The 21,755-nt window shown below is 41.4% G+C and overlaps 1 protein-coding gene across 2 annotated transcripts; it reads left to right on the top strand.

Annotated features, from left to right (window-relative positions):
* Positions 1-4,241: 4,241 nt before the first annotated feature.
* On the top strand, positions 4,242-21,383 carry mafk (v-maf avian musculoaponeurotic fibrosarcoma oncogene homolog K). 2 transcript variants are annotated; one of them, XM_053492902.1, is made up of 4 exons: positions 4,242-4,569; positions 10,108-10,254; positions 16,645-16,691; positions 17,419-21,383. In XM_053492902.1, the coding sequence occupies exons 2-4, from the start codon at positions 10,206-10,208 to the stop codon at positions 17,851-17,853; spliced, it is 531 nt and encodes a 176-aa protein (XP_053348877.1). In that variant the 5' UTR covers positions 4,242-4,569; positions 10,108-10,205; the 3' UTR covers positions 17,854-21,383. The 2 variants fall into 2 exon arrangements, with proteins under 2 accessions (XP_053348877.1, XP_053348878.1); XM_053492903.1 differs by lacking the exon at positions 10,108-10,254 and having other exon boundaries at positions 4,246-4,569.
* Positions 21,384-21,755: the final 372 nt, after the last annotated feature.

Below are 21,755 nucleotides of genomic sequence, written 5' to 3'. Positions count from 1 at the left end.
AGTGCAGTAGTAGTTTACGTAGATTTAACTGATATAATATTGTAGTATTACTGCAGTAATATTGTAGTATTAACTGTAATAGTATTTTAGCATTAGTGCAGTAGTAATGTAGATTTAACTGCCATAATATTGTAGTATTACTGTAATAGTATTGTAGTATTACTGCAGTAGTATTGTACTATTAACTGTAATAGTATTGTAGTATTAACTGTAATAGTGTTGTAGTATTAACTGATATAATATTGTAGTATTACTGCAGTAATATTCTAGAATTAACTGTAATAGTATTTTAGCATTAGTGCAGTAGTAGTGTAGATGTAACTGCTATAATATTGTAGTATTACTGCAGTAGTATTGTAGTATTAACTGTAATAGTATTGTAGTATTACTGCAGTACTATTGTAGTATAAACTGAAATAGTATTGAAGTATTACTGCAGTAGTATTGCAGTATTAACTGTAATAGTATTGTAGTATCACTGCAGTAGTATTGTAGTATTAACTGTAATAGTATTGTAGTATTAACTGTAATAGTATTGTAGTATTACTGCAGTAGTATTGTAGTAATAACTGTATTAGTATTGTACTATTACTGCAGTAATATTGTAGTATTAACTGTAATAGTATTGTAGTATTACTGCAGTAGTATTGTAGTAATAACTGTATTAGTATTTTACTATTACTGCAGTAATATTGTAGTATTAACTGTAATAGTATTGTAGTGTTACTGCAGTAGTATTGTAGTATTAACTGTAATAGTATTGTAGTGTTACTGCAGTAATATTGTAGTATTAACTGTAATAGTATTGTAGTATTACTGCAGTAGTATTGTAGTATTAAATGTAATAGTATTGTAGTGTTACTGCAGTAGTATTGTAGTATTAACTGTAAAAGTATTGTAGTGTTACTGCAGTAGTATTTTAGTAATAACTGATATAATATTGTAGTATTACTGCATTAATATGGCTGTATTGCTGTAGTGGCACTGTAATAATAACTGCAGCCGGGTGACAGGTGTCAGGGAATGTTTTAAGTGTCTTAACTGCAGACTTTTCCACTCCGTTGCCATAAAGGATATAGATCGAATAATAGTATATTATATACATATACTGTACTTGGCCATCAATGTATATATAGTGATATTTACACTGATCTACCGCCCTGCTAATATTGTACAGGATTCCCTTTATGCCATCAAAACAGCTCAGACCCATCAAACCATAAAATCCATAAGCACTCTGAAAGTGTGCTGTGGTATCTGGCACCAAGCCGTTAGCAGCAGGTCCTTTAAGTCCTGTACGTTGCGAAGAGAAGTCTCCTTGAATCGAAGCACACCCCACAGACACTCGTTAAGATTGAGACTGAATCAATCCTAAAAATTCTTTGTCACGTTCCTCAGACCATTTCTAAAACATTCCATGTTCGCAGTGTTGAGAGAGGGCATCGCCATCAGGGAATACTGTTGCCATGAATCTGCTACTATGTTTAACTAGGTGATAGACGTCACAGTCACAGCCGCTTGGATACTAGGACCTCTCCATTACATTGTCCAGAGCATCAAACTTGATCAAATCTCAGATCTTTCCACTTGCCTATTGTTCCTGACAAAAAGTTAAAGAACTGGCTGTTCACTTGCTGTCTAATATATCCCACAGTTAGGCTGAGATTAGCTATGATCATGTCTTGTAGAGCCAACATTTCCAGAGCACCTCTCAAAACATGCAACTGTATGCTATCGGTTGTCAAGTTTATCTTAAGTACTTTAGAAATACGCAGTTACATTCCCATTGAGCTGCGTAAGGAACCAAGGCCGAGCAGAGAATCACTACCGTACTATTCCTTAACTGTTGCCCAAGCCTTACTCAGCAGTCTCCCAGTGGACCTCATTTACTTCATACTGAACAAAACATGACATCAGAGCTTAACAACACTGGGATTTTATTTTCAGTGAAGCATAATCAGATAATATCAGAACAAAACCCAAAGAAAATGACATGCAGGTTTCCCACACGTAACAGTTTCTCACAAAAGAAAGGGTTCAAGGTGGTGCTGAACCCATTCAGGAGCATCGAGGAGACTTCAAGGAATAGGAGTAGGGTTCTCAGGAATCCTCATGTTACAAAATGATGTCAGGCACGGAGACAGACGTTATTCATGCCTGCCAGACAAACTTTCACCCAGAAGAGATCCGGGCTGTAAACAAGATGTGCTCGTAACCTGACCCCAGTGACGTAAAAACACAAATACTGTAGGCTTTAGCCACAAATAATACACACTCTCGGTATGCTACTGTACTGTATAATATATATAGAGATTATATATGGTGGTTCAGGGTCTCCTTTTTCCTTACAGACTGACTCAGTGAAGAGTGATATTAAAAACAAATGCGTCTCATATTTGATCACCCCTTTTAAAATAGTCCTAAAGCAAACCCTTTCCAACACTGAGAATAATTAAGCGGCAACCATGGCCTGAGCCTCTGTCTGCGCCACACCAACTTGTTACCTAAACTGTTTTTCAAATTAGGCATTTTATATTTTATTTCATTTGAATTTCATTTTTTTCGATGAAGTCAGTGCAATGCTTAGTCAAGACTCCAAATATAAGTCTGGTTTCACAAGAGAGCTCTTTAAACCTGCTCAAGCATTTTTGCAAATAAGCTCTTTCTTCCAAAACCACTACGCGGTCCTGAGGTTATGATTCACTGTTTGTGAGGTAAAATGTCCAAAACATTGGAATCTCTCCCCTAAAAAAATAAATCAGAAACTTCATTTACTTTAACAACTCTTCCCTGTGGCTAGGGTTGACTTGTGTTGAAACTCTGGATAAAGGTTGATTTTCATGCACCACACCTTCTGCTAGATTCAGGACAACAGTTTGATGATCATACATACTTTAGGCTCACACTGCACCCGATTAAAAGTTAGAAAAGTTGAAACCTGTTAACGACGGGGCAATTGTTTTTATTATAAAATGAGCATTCCTTTTGTCTGTGTGAAGGCAACGGTTTCCGATCACCGTGCAGTAAAGGGAAAAAAAAAAGAAAAGCCACCCAGAATGCAAACATGATTACTCATCAAGCCATGCAGCCAACTTGCACTCGACTTCATACTGCGGATGAAAGAACACAGCGCACTACTATGCAATTAGATCCATATGCCTCTTCAGGAGAAAAATGCATGTGTGGTGAGTCACTCAGTGGCGGTGCTGCTCAACAGAAGAAAAGAATGAGCCAGCTTGGCCTGGCACGCTGCCTGTAGGCCCAGTGGATACGGCCCGCACTTAGTCAGTTTCTGTGGAAGGAAATGATATAGCAGTTTAGTATCTAGTTGTTAATTTACTTTCAATCTGAGATTTGCTTAAGGGGTCTTTCGAATTACTCAGCAGATTAACCATAACATGCCAGACTGATAAAGTAAAAACTGTAGCATATGTGGGACTCGGTGAGTTGAGATCAGGAGCACAGTGTTACAAGGTAATCTGTTTTTTTTCCCTATCATATTCAAAGCATCTCATGTCTAAATGCAGGAAAATTGAAAGTATGGTAAACTTTTAATACCAGCTGCTCTTGCCAGAACATAGTGCAATTTGTTAGAAATGTGGTATGCAGAACTGAATTATTTCCAACTTGCACCTGCAACTGGCTGCAGACAGAGGGCGCCGGTGATACCTTTTAGGAGATCTTTTTTTGCTGATGTCTCAGGAATATCAAATAACACAGGATCAAGTTATGAAGCTAATTAGACTGAGACGACTAATTGGAAATGATTACTAGTTATTTGTCCTTTTGATGAGTCACAGAAGGCTGATTTGCATCGAGAGTAAACTGTTTAAATAAGATAGAGGTAGTGGAGTTTAACGGCAATAAGTGACCTTAATAATAATAATAATAATAATAATAATAATAACTGGAGTTTTATAGTTTAAAGGCAATAAATGACCAAAATATAAATAAAATAACTTTGGTTAGAAAAGTAGTGTAGTTTAAAGTAATAATAATAATAATAATAATAATAATACTGGTGGTTTACTTTAAAGGCAACAAGTGACCAAGCACATGTTAGATGTTATATGTATGTAATTAATCACTTAATATTTTATTACAACAACTCTCTCTCTCTCTCTCTCTCTCTCTCTCTCTCTCTCTCTCTGTAACACACACACGCATAAAATATTTCACTCTGTGCTCAGATGAATTTCTCCAGGTCTGATGAAAGAATTCGCCAGCTGCGTCTCTATTTCTGGCCTCCCCGCGCTAGTTTCCCGCCTGGCTGACGTCAGCAGAAAGTTATTTTCATGAATGGAGGGGGCGGTCACGAGGAGCCGGTGACGCGCGTGCTTGCGGAAGCACAGAGTGGAATGTCGATACATTGTTGTTGTTTTCGTGGCTGGCGGACTTAGTGCACGGTTACCGCTCCGGCTGGACGGCGGCAAGTGCTTTCGAGGAGGAGAGAGAGAGAGAGAGAGACTAAGACAGGGAGAGAGAGAGAGAGCGCGAGCCCGCTGACGGTCAGGATAAACCCCGGTCAGGATCGCGCGACAATCCCGGCGGAAACTCCGCGTCCACACGGTAAGATGCTGGAGGGGGGGGGTGATGTTTTGAAAATTCCCGATGATATTTCTTGATGATGATGATGATGATGATGATGAGTGGAGCAGAACCGGATCAGACCCGGTTTTAACGACTTGGATTCTTACTTAACATAATTAATCTGAGTGATTCCAAGCTTTATATAAGTTTGTAAATCAGTACTTATAATGAAAATAAATAAATAAACAAGTTTGCGTAATATTTGGGCACGTGTGAAAGGTTGTGGAGACTTAACCTCAACAAACAAACAACAACAAACAACAACTACAGCTTGTGCGCATTTTCCGACGGTGCGCAATAACAAGCTCTCAACAACTTCTTTAGATGTTTATCAGATCATTGGAATAAAACCGGTGCACGAAGAACTAAGAGAGGAATTCAGGCTCGTCCGAAATATAGAAAAAAACTTTTTATTTTATAATTTTTAAAAAATTTTTACGCGTGTTGTTGATTATTTTTCTATATTGCCCCTGGCACGAGGAAACACGTGGTCTGGTGTGCGCACAAAGGGCGCAACGGGCCAGTGGCGCGAGATTGGGAAGGGGTGTGTGTGTGTGTTGGGTGGGGGGTCTTTCTTAACGTAAATACCCCCCCCCCCCCACCTTCACGTTGTTACCCCACCTCTATAGCCTCCTTGCACCGTCCGAGCCACGCGCATCCGAAAGATGAAAGTAATGAATTCGGGTAATTTCTGGAGTGCCAGGGATGCGCGCGACGTTACGTCACGTCGCGTTTGTGAGTTCTCGCGCTCGTGGGCGTGGACCATCGCCGCCGCCGCCCTCCTTTTAACTTCATGACTTGGAAGCAGTGCTGTCATGTGTTATACTCGTGGAGTTATTTGTAACACGCTGCCTTTATAGATAGACTGGATGGAAAAAAATAATAAAGATGATGGTGTGCCAAACAGTGTGACATCATCATCATCATCATCATCGTGTCTCGAACTTGTGTAATCTTTCAGCACTTTATTCACAAATCCAAGAGACAGATCCATTTCATAGGTATAAAAAACATACAAATTGCAAAGCTAATAAAATGATAATAACTGGGTGTATTAATAAACAATGATAAAATTTATATTAAAGCATCTGAAATGATCCTGAAGAATAATATGGGTGCTAAATCGTGACATCATGATCATCATGTCTCGAACTTGTGTGATCTTTGTGTAACTTGTAATCTTTGTAGGCATTTACCCACAAATTCAAGAGGATCCATTCGATAGGATAAAAAAAAAAAACACAATGGGCAAAGCTAATCTAATTAAATAACTGGTGGTTCAGATCCTGAAGAATAATGTGGGTGCTAAAGTGTGATATCATCATCATCATCATCATCACCGTCGTTATTATATCTTTACCTTGTGTAATCTTTAACCCAAGGTGTCCAGTTTACACTTTAGATGTCCACTTTAACCACAAATCCAAATGACAGATCCATTGCATATGCTCATAAAAACAAAAAAACAAAACAAAAAAAAAACACAATAGTAACCCCAGTGTGTTAAGGTTCTGAGTTACTGATCAGGAGGTCCAAGTGGATCCATTCAATAGGGTAAAAAAATCACAAATGGCAAACATGGTTTAATTAAATAACTGGTTGTATTAATGAAATTAATGAAATGAATATTAATGCATTTAAAATGATGCTGGAAATCCTTTATCCCACATTAAAACCGCTCAGTTTATATGGTGGCTTAGTGGTTAGAACTGTATCCGTGCACCTCCAGGGTCAAGGTTCGATTCCCTCCTCAGGGTCTGTGCATGGAGTTTGCATTTTTCCCCTGTGCTTGGTGGGTTTCCTCCGGGTACTTCGGTTTCCTCCCGAATTAGTGTTCCCAAATTGCCCGTAGTGTGTGAATGAGCATGTTAAACAACAATAGATGTTAAAATAAGAATAAATACTGGACAGTGGTCACCTTGGCCTCCACGGTGCCTTGTTGGACTACAGATGGATGTGATATAGTTTACACCTCAAAAGTCCACTTTATCCACAAAAGTGACAGATCCATTACATAGGTTTAAAAAAAAAAATTGCAACCTAATGTAAATAAAAATAACCAGTTGTATAAATGAAATGAATGAAATCTATATTAAAGCATGTTAAAGTGTGACATCGTCCTCATCATCATGTCTTGAACATGTGTCATCTCTGACCCAAATTAAACCAGTTCAGTTTACATCTCAGATGTTCCACAAAATTCCGTGACTGATCCATTTTATGGGGATATAGAAAAAAAACAACAACAACAACACAAATGGCAAAGCTAATATAATATAATTAAGCTAAAATAACTGCTTGTATTATCGAAAGTCATTTGAAATGATCCCGAGCTGTCCACGTTGATAAAACATTTCAATAGGTCATTCTGTGCCTGGTGCTAGCCTACAGCTACGCCCTCAGAGGGAAAGTGAGTCATAAGTGGATAATGTGATTCATTTCCACAATGGCTGATAAAGAAGCTGCCATTAGCCCATTCAGAGGCACCAAAGCGTTCGAGGGCCCCTTAAGGCAAAGCGAGCAGTGCACCACCGCACTTGATTTCTGATGAACACGCACTGTGCGTGTTTTATCCCAAGCGTTACCATTTATGGGGAATTACTTCACCGGGTGTCCAGTTTATATGTGTGTGTGTGTGTGTGTGTGTGCGTGTCTGAGATAGAGTGCTCTCTTTATCTTTGTTGAGACTGGCCTTTTATTGCCTGAGTGGCAGCAGCCGGATAGCTGTTATTATAATACTCAAGGCTTCCACGGACAGTATGCACTGTAGTTTTTATGGAAATGGTTTCGAAGGTAAGCACTAAATAACCGCCGTGCGGCGAAAATGCCGTGATTCGAGCTGTGCCCGAGAACCCAGACTGAGAAGCAGCTGAAAAGTCAGGGTGGTGTCTCGTGGCGTCTGTGCTTATTATTAATGACCTTTGCCTTGTGATATGGAAAATCTTGAAGGAGTCCCACATCAGCATGCCTCGTTGCTTTTATGTCACACTGTACGCAAGCAGCGTGACCTCATCCGCGGCTTACTCTGACTCACAGCGGCTTAGGTGTTCTGTGGCGTTGACCTCCTACACCTATTGCGTCGTCTGCCTGCTTCTTTTAGAATCCCAGAGGAAGTGCAAACCCGGCGCCATCATAAGATTCACACGTGGGTTGATCAGCAGCGTGGGCCGGGGTTGCTAACACAAGGCCTACGCGTAGCTTCGGTCCTCGGCGGCGGCGGTGGCCACACGTCTCGCTGGAGGTTTATGTGTGTGTGTGTGTGTGTGTGTAAGTGGAGTTTTCATATTTCTCAGCAAATATTTCTTATTGTCTAAATATGACTGTGTGTGGCTGAAGCGAAGCGCTGTGGTGAGAACTGCATGCTCGGGTGAACAGAACAGGATGCTCACTGTACTCATTGTGGTTTTTTCGAAGCAGACATTGAAAGTGAAGTAAACTGAGGTGGCTGCTGAATTAATCACTAACCTTGCAACACGGGGAACTCCGAACTGCTTAAACATTTCTTTTTTTCTATTTAAGTAGGAACTCTTGACTGAAGCTGCAATATTAGCCTTAGTCATCATGATACAAGCCTTCGCGATCCTGACTAATTTCTTCTCCAAGACATTGCAGGGGGGGGGGGGGGGCACGTTTATTGATGTGGAATCCGAGCAGCTGGTGATGAGCAGGACTGAAAGCAGATGAATAGCGAATATCTGGAATGGAAAGCATATGCAGGGGTTAGGAAGTAGAGCCGCCGGAATTTTTTTGCGCACCCGGGCGCGCCGTAGCCGTCCCTAGGCCTCGGTGAGAGCGCTCTGTGGGGGTGTTTAAACCATAACGCGCCAACTTCACCCAGCCCTTTTCCTGCTACTCTCACCAATTCCTGGATGTGACAGGACCGACCACACCACACTGTGGTTTTGGGCTGCGGGTGAGCCGTCTGGAACTAAGAACCCATTTGGGTGATTCGGTGTTTATGCTTGTACGAAGCCTGCTTTGCCTCGTTAGCTCGTGTCTGTAGAGATGAAAAGTTCTATGGTTATTTTCCAGGACACACCTGCACCAGTGTACAGTAGCTTACAGAAGAACGGGTTGATTAGGATAGCTTAAAATGATCGTGTTCTTTCTGGAAACGGTGTCGCTTTACTTTCTCCATGTTACCCACGGGCTTGGCTTTGTTTTGTGCATACTTTGCATTCCTTCGAATCCCTTCCTCCCGAGTTGAAGGGGGGGGATGAAGGGAGGGGGAAAAAAAAGTCGTCTCGCTTAGATATCCACCTCTCCTCCTTATCCGCAGAAAGTTCCGGCGGTCACGCCAGCCCTTTTCCCTGTACTTTTCCTTCCGCTCTGTGAAACGGCGGGATTTTCCAGGAAATGTCAGTTCGGGAGGGTGTGATTCCCTGCTGCTCGTCCTAGCTCTTACCAGTAAACAGCATGACTCACTGCTCGGCTATGCGCTCCGTTTCCTTTACATAAGATCCTGCCGATTGTGCCGCCGCTGCACTACAGGCCTTTTTTGCCTCCTTATGAAAAAAGGGAAAAAAAAAGGCCAAGGAGGAGCTATTTTCCTCCGGCTCCTCAAAACACAGAGCGATGAATCAGCGCTCAGCGCCGAGCCTGACTTGGAAACAGCGAGGATCCACCGATGTCTTTTAAGATTCATCTGTGAACTACTCCCCAGGTCACATCCCCACCAAAGACCCTGAAGATCATCATTCTGATCTCTTTAATGCAAAAGCTTCATGTTTTCCAGATTCTGTATTCGTATCGCATGTCCGAGACGAGTCTCGAGTTCTCAAAGCAGTCAAGCGGCGGCTAGACGTCTGTAGCGTGTCTGGGCGCAGAGACGACCTTTGCAATGCTTAGTAAATATTATGGCTTAAGGTTTAAATGTTAAAACACACACACACACTAATTGTTTTATTGGTATCAAAAGCAACCACATCAGGGGGGTAAGAAAATAAAAATTAAGGAGCATTCACGTCATCATCTGACGGTTAATGGAAAGTGTTCATGATTTGGCAGTCACCCTTTTTTTCTTCTTTTTAAGAGATGCACATTTTCCTTGTTGTGAAACCCAGGGCTACGTGTCTTAACAATAATATTATTGTCTGTAACCACCTCATGGGCTCTGGTACAGTGACTAACATCCTCATGATACCACCTACTCGCTTAAACGCAGCGTGATGACCAACTTTCCCTTGTGATCCTCTCAGTTTTGGTTCTGTTTTGGCTACTTCTGCCTGATTCTTTGCAACTCTGGGTTTGTGTAGAGCCGTGATTCACGGAGTTACGGTTACATGACGACGGTTACATGACGACGGTTACCCGACGACGGTGACCCGACGGCTCAAATGATCGACGATGTCATGCTGTAATTAATGTCATTAGAGTCATCATTTACATTATAGCTGCTTTCGACGATCATGTCTTCGATTTGAATCCAAACAGGTATTTTTTTCTTTTTTGCAAAGAATGTTTATTTGTTTTTTGTTGAATGTTTTTTTTTTTTTTTTTTTTTGTCTCCCATGACAGAAACCTTTACAGGCGCAGCTTTACTTCTGTTACAAACCTCTGACACTGGAGACTCCTTCCATAAATAATAAAGAACATCTTGGATTTTTTGATTGTTGATGGACAGCATAAGCAGCGTGTTGCAATTTCAACAGATATTAAAACAAGGTAATTAATATTAAATGATTATTGCGCTAGGTTTTTTTTAAAACATGTTTGCTCATTCACACACTACGGGCAATTTGGGAACGCCAATGAGCCTAATGTAATCTGCATGTCTTCGGACTGTGAGAAAGCCACCAAGCACGGGGAGAACATGCAAACTCTATGCACACAGACCCCGAGGCATAATTATATTGTTATAATTATATATGAATATATTTAAAAGCGCTATCCGCCCCTTCCGCTTGCACCAACGTCCATGATCGGCTAGTGTCGCTATGAGCGATGCTGACGTCTGGATATGACGCCCCTACCAACGCAAACAGAGGGCGTGGCCAATCTGCTCTCTCTAGCCCCGCCCTCACAGGTGGCTGTAGCATCACCAGGCGTGATTCTGATTTCATGTCATTGATCATGAGCATTATATTGTTCGAATATGTAGAGCGTCCACCAACGTTTCTGCGAATTTGACCCTGGAAGTACCGTGAGAGCGGAAATGAATCAACACCTTCTGACCAATCAGAATCGAGAATACAAAGACGCTGATGTAAAGACATTCACAAGCGCGGCCATTACAAAACCTGATGAGCATTTCTTCGAAAACTAGGATTAACCGTAACATATATACAGTACAGTGCACATGTCTGCACCTTTATTTGTGTTTTATTGTTTCATTTAATAACAAACACAGCAATGATGGACGTCTGAGACGTGAAACAAATTCACACTGCTGGATTATTTAAAATGTATTAAATCGATTTTTTATTTTTTTTTTGGTCAGTCTGAGAAGCTGCACATTTTTGAAGCATTACCCAAATTTCACAGTCACTAACCTCATCCAAAAAAAGCACATTAATAACCTGCTAAGTATTTCAAATGACAGCAGGTCTGGAACGTGCAGGAAAGAATGTACGCCAACTCCACGAGTGCAAGCATAAGACAAGCACACACACACACACACGCGCATACCCCTATACACCCCCTTCTTGTTAACATACTGTACACATGATAAGAAGTAATTAGTGGAGAGTTAATCACCTCCAGTAGGATCTGCGGTGTTTCACGGCGTTAGAGTTATACAGTATGTGCTCGATTAACGTGCAGTCGGTTCAGCGAATCAGATCGCGAGTTTCCAACACGCACGACACTGGAGTTACTGCAAAGTTCCAACCTTCCCGAGATTGCACATAGGCCTCAAGCACTAGGCAACATTTTTGACTAGACCTGTTAATATTTGGATTATTAAATTAGCCTCACGTCTAAACTGAATTTTATATTTCATTTCTTTCGTTTTCTTAAAAAAAAAAACTTGTTATCCCTGCTCTCGCGCATTCTCCAGAGGGCCCGTCCCCTGAGACATGTTTTTCTGTTTTCCTAGCCCTGGCTCTCGATCGCCTGAATAAGAGCTCCAATGTTTCCGTGGCCCATCGAACGCACGTCGCCAAAGGCACTGCTGAGCTGGGCGGAGGGAGGTGGTGGTGGTGGGGGGAAGTTGGAGGGAGGGTGGGGGGAGGTTGTTGAGAAAAAAATGCACCCGTTGTTCTGAAAGAGCGATGACGAAAACGCGGCCTTGGAATGCCAGGGCTTTTCCTTTTTAGCAGCGGGTGAAGTGAAGTGAAGTGGGGCCCCTTTCTCATCAAGTCCCCTCACTTCCTTGTGCACTGGGAAAACTGGATGAAGGAATGTGGAAGAAATTCACGTGTGCGTGTGAAAGAAAAACCTCAAAGGCTATAGCGCCCTATATATTGAGGGGTGTGTGTATGTGTTTTTCTTCTCCTTTTTAAAAAAAAAAAAAAAAACCCTAATTTTATGGTCCAGGTTTTCCTAGAAAGCAAAAAAAAAGAGCCGGACCCCCTATTCTCACAAAACCTGTTGTCTAGGAAAGCGACCTCTAATTTCTGCTTGCCTTAGCTAATATTTCTGGGAGTTAACCCTTGTAGAATTGACCGCTTTTTTCCATGTTGAGGAAGAGAGAGAGAGAGCGAGAGAGAGAGAGTGAGAGAGATCATTTCTGGATTGCAAGTGCAGAGCCAAAATACTAGGCATGTTGTCATCTCTTGTGCATACCACTGTTGTCTTCCCCAAACTTTAGCTATATATGGTTTGTCAGTGATTTTCAGTATACGCTTCTTACCATAATTAGATTTCTACATTTTTATTTTGAGCCGAGTTTGATAAAAAAAAAAAGAAAAAAGGAAAACGCACTCCGACTGGGGGCTCCCCTCTCCCTCCACTCGACCCGACCACCCCCCTCTGCCCCCTCTCCCCCCTCACCCGGTCAGGGATCTACTCTGGAGGCCCAGATGGAACGAATCAGCGGACGATCGTGGAGTTCGGTTTCAACCTTGCGGTTCGTTATCTTACGCCGGAGCCGACCGAGGATGCGTTTGATCCCGTCATGGCCGAACCGTTCGGAGTGCCGGGTAATGCGTGGCAGGTGTGTTTTACTCAAATTCGACCGAAGGGTGACTAAGAGCCTACAATTATAGCGCTAACATCTGTACTGGAACGGAGTATCCCATGTGGCACACCGGTGGAAAACCTCACTTTTTATCCAAAAACATTACGCAAGACTTTTTTTTTCTTTTCATTCTTTTCTTTTCTTTTTTTTTTTTTTTTTAGACTTTTAGTCCAATATGGTCAAAAGGCTTTTAGGATGATGTGAACAGACCCTAGGGAGGCGAACAGATAAGCAGATAACATGCATTCCCAGGCAGGAGGTCATATGACACCAGACAGAAATAGATGTTCAAACCATCCCCACTTTTTTGAAATAAAGATTTAATAACTCAAAGGGGAATAATCGTACGTCTTTGATAATCACTCGTCGAGAACGTTCCTGCCTTTGGAGAGCCCTTTCCACACTAATGAGGTATCACTTATCACGTTTCCACTTAAATCGCATTGTTGGCAGAATTTTACGGTCAGCGCACTGAGCTAAATATAACCCTGGGAGAGTTAAATAAGGGCATGGAGCGCGCCAGGAAAGCCCGGCGTAACAGAACGCTGTCGGGCTGTCAGCCGGGGCCCTAAACCTGATAAAGCACGTTGTGTGAAAAAAAACAAAAAATAAAAAACCCAAAATAAAACAGTGACTGTGTAAGGGAAACTATTCGTAGTGACACAGTGCATTTGGGAATGCATTTCAGCATTATCTCCGGTACTGTATCGTCTGTGTACGGCTCAGCAGAAGTGGATCCAAAGCCGCTCCAGAAGGGAAAAACAAAAAAGAAAAAAGGGTTGCGTGACTGTTGTCTGGTGACATGTGTTGTTCTCTTTTCAGGATGAGGTAATGTTTATGCATTTAAAATAAGCTCATCAGGGACTTTCAGTTGTCAAATGACTTCAAGTTTAGGCACAGGGGAAGTGTGTCAGAGGGACTGCAGTAGTGACTATGGTATGCGTGTTAATACGGTACCTTGCCTGTAATGTCACGCACGTGTATCGTGTATCGTACAGGCTACGTGCAGCACGCGGACGAGACCGTGATCGGGTTATTATTCAGTGGAGGTAGGGGAGAAAATCGAATCAGGGATGTATCATGATTGTTTTGTGCGGTAATTCACGTATCAGTAAATTATCTACACTGGAACATCGGTGTAGGAACGGCCTCCATTGTGAACTTCCGCCTTGAGAATTGGAATTCTGCAAGAAATTTGCATTGGCATACAAAACATTTAAGCGTATAAGCCGAATCGAAGTTGCGCATACGTCCCGGAGCCGTTCAGAATTCAGTGGAAAGCCCAGCGAAAAAAAAAAATATATATATATAATGATACTTATAGAATCGCGGTACAGATCGAGTCAGCGCCAGAATATCCTGATGATTATATCGGCCAGTCCCTGGTGATTCCCATCCATATCAGTTAAAAACGGAAATCAGTATAGCGATATGAATTTCCGCCTTAAGACCTTGCCTCCTGAACGACTTCGATTCGATAACAAGATAACTGTACGTGTTTGCGTTTGAGGTTTGTCAAATGGCGCAGTTCCTCTATAATCCTACAGGGGGTGCAGTCTAAACGATTCAAACATTGGCACGCAGCACGGCATCCTGTGTGGTTTGTTTAAATTTGCGCTAAAAAAAATAAAAAAATAGAAAAAAACTAATCACAATACTTCTGGAATCGCAACCCTGGGTATCAGCGCCTGGGTATCGTGATGATATCGTATCGGCCCTGGTGATTCCCAATCCCTATTATTTAGCCTTTCCATCTCACCCAGAACTAAAAACGAATGCACTTAGCATGGCTTTTTGACTATTTTCTCGTCTCGAAGCAACTTCCACTAGCTCAAGCTCTTAAACAGGTTGAGGTTTTTATAAGGTATGTAATGTGTAGTAGGCTACCTACAGTACATCAAGATAAAGGTTGCACTAATGCTTGCAAGTTAGTTCTCTAAAGCAATGCATTTTATAATCATTTATAATGCATTTCCGCGAGTGCAGGTCAGAACGTCACGCTGGTCACCAACAGGCAACTCAGCGATCTTGTCTTGACCGACTCTACCCTTGTTGTTATTTGCACAGTTGTTGCCACGCACACTTTATCAGCCCTTTTCTGCCTGGACGCCGTCTATCTATTAGTAGAACGTGTGTACACCGATCAAGCATAGCACCGCTGAGCTAAAATTAAAAACCACGAGCAGTGTCACTCCTGTGTTAAGAATAGTTTGCCGGACGATTATAACCAGACCGCAGTGACCCAGTGGTCATAAACCGAAACTGACAGCTGATTAAGGGCTGTATGATGACTAAAGGAAATTGTGCATGGGAAAAAGAAAAACATCTGTACAAATACAGCGTAGGATGTGTGTATGTGCGTGTGCTCACTAAATCCTGTTTTTTGCTGAAGTCACAGTCGGAGGTAGAGGTTGCTCAGCAATCCCTGGCACTGTTATGAATGAACATTGTTTATCATAGGCCTGGTCATGTGACCAGCACACGCACCCTCATTAGGTTTTATGGCGCGTTCTCTTATCCTGCTCGTGGCTCACACACGCTCGAGCAACAACCACGGTTCCCTCTGTAACCTGAATCGAACCAAGCACAGCGTCCAAGGTTGCCCCGCGTCTCGTCCTGGACTCGGAATGCCCATGTCTCCCTCAGTGTGTAAACACGAGTGCCCTGCACTTGTACGGGATTTGTTAAACATTGCTGACCCCTGATGGCCAACATCAGGAAATTCGTGTTCTCATCTTCTTCTTCTTTTTTTTATCTCTTTAAAACTTGAGCTCTCACTTCTTGCTCTTGACTTATGAGTTAATAATCAAACGCTTCTTGTTCTGCATGAGTCTAAAGGAGGGGAAGTAAAAAGTATGGACTCACATTTGCCACCATAACAGTGATCCTATTGGATCAGATTACACGGGCCAGCTTTCACTCATCTCCCAGGTGCATCAGTGAGCCTTGGCCACCAGTTGCCAGTTCACCGTTTTTCCATCCTTGGATCACTTTGGGTATGTCCTGACCACTGCAGACCAGGGATATCCCAGTTACTCTGACCAAAAATCTAGGGATCACCAGTTGGCGCTTGTCAAAGTCACTCGAATCCTTATGCTTAGCCAATTTTTTACTGCCTCCAACACATCAACTTCAGGAAAGAAGGTTCACTTGCTGCCTAATATATCCCACCCACTTCCAGCCGGCATTGGTAACGAGATATTGAAAATGTAGCAAGGGTTGAGTTGTGATGGATAGACGACTGGGTCAGAGCAACTCCAAAACTCTGCAGTGGTCAGGACGTACCAAAAGTGATTCAAGGAAGGAAAACCGATGAACTGGCCATGGCTCACTGATGCACATGGACGAAGAGCGAAGGCTGGGTTGTGTAGTCCAATCCAAAAGAAGCGCTATCTCACTCACTTATTCACTCACTCACTGGGCGAGAATCAAATCTCCAAGAATCTGCCAAGAATGGAACCCGGACCCTGGAGGTGCAAGGCGGCAGTGCTGACCACTAAGCCAACGTGCTGCCAATGGAAGCGCCAGTGTAGATCAAATTGAGGAAACGGTTAATGCTGGTTGTGATAGAAAGGCATCAAAACACACAGTGCAACATTGTTTTCGAGGCAAAAGGAGGGACCTACGTAATATCAGGGTGGTGATCATAATCTCCACCTGGAATAAACATCTACACAGCAATGTGGCATTAGTGTGCATTAGACCTATGCTGAATTTTAAGCTCAAGCTTTAGTTCAGGGACGATAATTTGTCCAATTCGAACTATTCACAAAATCCTCTTCTACTATTATAATATTATTACCCATGCTTCGTTAGTTTTGTGTTTTCACTGGAGTGAAAGCACTGTAATACCCTTCAATATAGCAACTTAAGTTAAGTTATTACTATATTTTTCTCTCTTTCATACACTAACCCGAGTGTCATTCTCTCCGCAGACTTTCAGGGTATGACGACTCATTTTAAACCAAGCAAAGCAGTAAAGGTAAGACCTGAATTGTTTTTTGTTTTTTTTGCTTTTCACCTAGTAACATATTAAAAGTATCCCTCGACTATCATGTCATAGAAATTTGAATGGATGGGGCATTTTTAGATGGTTTTAGAAACGAGCTCCACCAATTAGCCTAATCTGCATGTGTTTGGACTGTCGGAGGAAACCAGAGTACCCGGAGGAAACCCCTTAAACATGGGGAGGACGTACAAACTCCATGCACACACACACACAAACCCCAGGGCGGGAATCGAACCCCGCACCTGGAGATGCAAAGCGACAGTGCTAACCAGTGTACTTTATAATAATTAGCAAAATCATATGTTTATTAAAAATTTTAAATAAACATATGATAAAGACTAAATCAAAGGATTAATGTATTTTAAAATTTAAAATGAACATGATTAAAAGAGTTACAAAAACGATGAATTCCTACTACTTTATAAGGAACAGGGAATTTTTTAAAAACCAAAATCGTATCAAAAATTAAACACTTTTTTGTAATCCCGCTATGTGGATCGTCCATTATAAATGCTGTTACCATAGAAACGATAGATGTGATTTTGCTTCAGAACATCTTGTAACAGAAAATACCTTTAAATAGATTTGATTGTAGGTTTATTTAAAAAAAATAATAATAATAATTTTACATATCTTTATATTATGACCTATTATTGTTTTTTTTTTTTTGTTGTCTTTGCCGCGACTCGTTCTCATGCAGGTGAAGAAGGAGACGGGTGAGAATGCGCCGGCGCTGAGTGACGACGAGCTGGTGGCCATGTCGGTGCGCGAGCTGAACCAGCACCTGCGCGGCCTCACCAAGGAGGACGTGGTGCGGCTCAAGCAGCGGCGGCGCACGCTGAAGAACCGCGGCTACGCCGCCAGCTGCCGCATCAAGCGCGTCACGCAGAAGGAGGAGCTCGAGCGGCAGAAGTCGCTCCTGCAGCAGGAGGTGGAGAAGCTTGCCCGCGAGAACGCCAGCATGCGCCTGGAGCTGGACGCGCTGCGGGCCAAGTACGAGGCGCTGCAGTGCTTCGCCCGTACCGTGGCCTGTGGCCCGCTCACGCCCGCCAAGGTGGCCACCACGTCCGTCATCACCATCGTCAAGTCGGCCAACCACGGCCCGTCGTCTCCTCCGTGTTCCGCTCCGTCATAGAGCCCGGGGGAAGATCTTCTGTCTGGTCCAAACTGGTTCCAAACCTCCCCAGCCTAAATCTCCACAGACTGACGGGGTGGGATAGGAAGGCAGACTGCCATTTTACCATTCTCTCTCTTTCTTTGTTGTAATTTCTCTGTTTCTCCTGCACACTCTCTCACTCAAACCAAACCGCCGTGGTCTGTGCACTGTGCCCTAATGCCCCGGGCACGGGCAGGGCACACTGACCTACCTTCTTTTCCCGCCTTTTCTCCGACCCAGACTGAGACTTAGCACAGACTTGACTTGCTGACACGGAGTGGGGGGGGGGGGGGGGGGGATTTAAGTACTTGATCGAACCTGCCATGGCAGTCTGTGAATGCGCTGATGCCTGTGGTATCTTACATTTTTACATCAGAGAGTGGGGAAAAGAACCGTATATATCATCGTATATATATATATATAAATATAAAACGTAGAACACCGTTTGCAGTATATTCTTGTTACTGTGCTTGTTCTTGTAGACGTTTATGATGTTGCTTCTACTTGCAGCAGTTGACGTACATTACATTCGAACACCTTTTTGTCTTGTGTTATGTAATATGGATTATGCTCATGCATAAAGCACGACAGGACTGAAATTAAGGCCCTCAGTTTAAAAAAAAACAACAACAAAAACCCATTTGTCGTGTCCGGAATGGGGACGGGAAATCGGTGGTAGAGAAGAGAAGTCCTAAAGCTACACGATTTAGTTTTAGGATTATGTTTTTGTTTTTTTTTTCTTCTTTTGCATTGGCAAAGTGAGACAATGAGGACACAAACGGAACTTCCTCGTCCTCGTGTCTCTTACTCGGCTACTTCAGAACATTTGCATAGCACTTATATTTTGACTGTTAAATAGTTCACAGGTTATTATTATAAAAGCACTTGCCTTTTTAGGATTACGTACAGGACGATTCAGGATAAAGAAATCATAGGATTTAGTTTTTTTTTAATAATTAAAAGAAAGTACAGAAGGCACTTGTCAGTTACATTGACTACTATTATACTGTAATAAGACTGTTTGAAGAATTCCCCTTCACTAACGACTTATCTCCCGATAATATCTAAAGGCTAAAGGGCACATTATGCACCTGCTTTTTTTTCTTCCTCTGCATATGCTTGTTTTTTGTTTTTCTCCCCTCATCAGCGGCGTAACGAATAGAAGGTAATCCATATTGGATATAGAGACGTGAGCTGTCTTGGCAGAAGTAATGCAAGTCCGTATTTACCTGTATATTACAGATTCGCTAGCGCCTCACAAATAATAATAACAATAAATAATAATAAATAAATAAAAACCTGACCTGAAGTGACCTGAAGATCTCCGTCCGTTTAGAAAGCATTCCTAGTGCTAGGTCACGAGAGGTGGCACTGCCGGCGTTGGGATCCCTGATGATTTAGATGTTCATTAAGATGGATTCGTTCGAGACAGGCTCTTGGGTAGAGACGATCCTGACGTAACGAGATGTACGTGCTTTCGGAAACGAGTCACGTGAAGCCAAACGTTCGATTTCTTTTCTTAGAGAAACGACTTTACAGTAGAATCAGGATTATCTCTTACCCAAGTGACTATGACTGTTCCTTCTCCCCTGGCAAGGCAGTTGGGGGAAAAAACAAATACTGTGCTGCTGTGTAGGCCGAACGTAGCCCTGACTAATGGGCCTACTGCTGTGCTTTTTTTTGTTTGTTTTTTTGCCATGTTTGTTATTATTTTGTATATCTCCTCGATGTTTTATATGTCATTTTTGTTCATATCCAAATGCTTTTTCTTTTTTTTTTTCGGACATGACCTGCCAATCTTCATTTCATATAGGAGTAGTATGAATGAAGTTCAGATATTTACACTTTCAAATGTTTATTTTTTATTTTTTTTACCCCGATCAGCTGTAATTTGTTCGACGATAGCCATCCTGCTTCTACGTCTAATCAGCTTAAGAAAATATCAGTGTTTATGGTGATCCAATGCTCTTGCTTCTTGCCTCAGATGCTTTTTATTATTCATTTTTGTCTCTAAGGTGTAATTTCAGTATTTTCCTCTTCATCCTGACGATGATGATGATGATGATGATAATGGGGCTGACATGAGCATTTTAAACCGATTCTAGACTTGCAACATGCAGTTATAAATAAATGTCACAGTTCAACAGACAGTCTCAACCCCCCACACACCTTTACTTCTTGTTTTTTGGATCGTAAGCACATAACGGGAAAGTTAAAACAAAAACAAAAAATCCCTAAAAAAATGTTCAAGTCTAATTACTTTTTTCAGTTCCTATTCCACGGAAGGAGTTTATTCCCCTGTTCACTCCTACTATCAGTTCCTTTTATGAATTCCAGTTCAATTTAAACTTTTATTTTTAAAAAGACAGAAAGAAACTGCTTGTACTGACCTCTAGTGGTGAGCTCTTAAAATGCTGTGAACAGATGCATTGTTTCTTTTTATGGACCAATAAATTAATTGAATGTGTTTTCTCTGTAGCTGAACATATTCTAATCAGGCTTTATTACGTATTGAAAAGCGGACAGGGAACCGTCCAACTTAATCGCCAGTGTTCAGTCGGCCAGTTTGGCTAGAGAGTGTAATTTAATGCTTGAGGTTATAATAGTAATAGTAATAATAATAATAATAAAAAAGGACCTTAACAACCAGTGAACCCCACTGAAAGCGAACTCTTCTGTACACATCTCTCTCCTGTTTTTAATTTCTCTCTCAGCATACTTGAGATGCTGTTCTCACTAAGTGGGTACTCCCCCCGCCCCCTTCCTAATCTCGTTTTCGTATTCTATCGATGCTGTATGTGGCCTTTTTTCTGGCTGAACAGGTTAAATTATTATATTTGACATATATCGATATATATATTTTTTGAAAGTATATATATATTATATACACGCTCAGTCAGTCCTTAAAAGCTATTTACTATGAACGCACATAAACGTTTAACCAGTGCTCTTAAACACACTTGCCTATAAAACACACACACAGAGCGAGAGAAACTCCATAAAGTGAAAGGTATGCTGCTTCAAATGATAGTCGTTCATGTTAAGGTTGAATAGAGCAAGATGACGATTTTAGATAAGAGTAGTGTCTATTAAGGAGCTTGAGTACTGTAGGAAAGACTAAAAGTTTGCGAATGTTTTCATGAGGTAATATTTTTAAGAAATCTAAAACATGATTTGTAAATAGAGACAAGGCAGGCAGTAACCCTAGGCTTCGACGCATCATATCATATCATATGATTTACACCATTACCGAAATCTGTGTATGTCTATTACACTTGAAAAGTTGATATTTATTTTTGATTTGTGTTTTTTTGTTTGTTTCTTTCAACCTCTAAATTATTGTATTTACATTCAGTTATTTACTTTCTATCAATGAACTACCCTCATGTACAAATACAATACAAAATGCTCTTTGTTTTTCCACTCTGGCTGAATATAAGAAAGTAAATTATTCCTGTACATAGTACAACATGTCCATTTTGTACTTTTAAATAAAGCTTCTTCAATTACCATGCGTCAGTGGTTCATCACAAGGTATAATAATGATTATGGATATGATAAAAAAAAAAAAGCTGTAAAAAGCAAGACAAAAAAAAAAGGAAGAAACATCTTATATGTACATTTTATTTTAAATATTTAGGTTTTCAAATTAAAGACAAGCGTTGAGTAAAACAATACAGGAAGCATTACAAATACTTAAACAGGGTGTAGAAGAACAGATTGCTTTTATCATTTTGTCAAGATCCGTCATCCTCTTTAATTTCGCTGTTCATTAAAATAATAATAATAATAGTAATGAACTGTTTCTTAATCATCTTTTAAAAACATTATAGTAAAAACCGTTGAACGTGAACACCACCAGTGGATAACGAAGTAATAAT

The sequence above is a fragment of the Clarias gariepinus genome, chromosome 3 (assembly GCF_024256425.1).
Source record: "Clarias gariepinus isolate MV-2021 ecotype Netherlands chromosome 3, CGAR_prim_01v2, whole genome shotgun sequence".
NCBI classification, from domain to species: domain Eukaryota; kingdom Metazoa; phylum Chordata; class Actinopteri; order Siluriformes; family Clariidae; genus Clarias; species Clarias gariepinus.
This window is presented reverse-complemented; position numbering and strand designations above follow the sequence as displayed.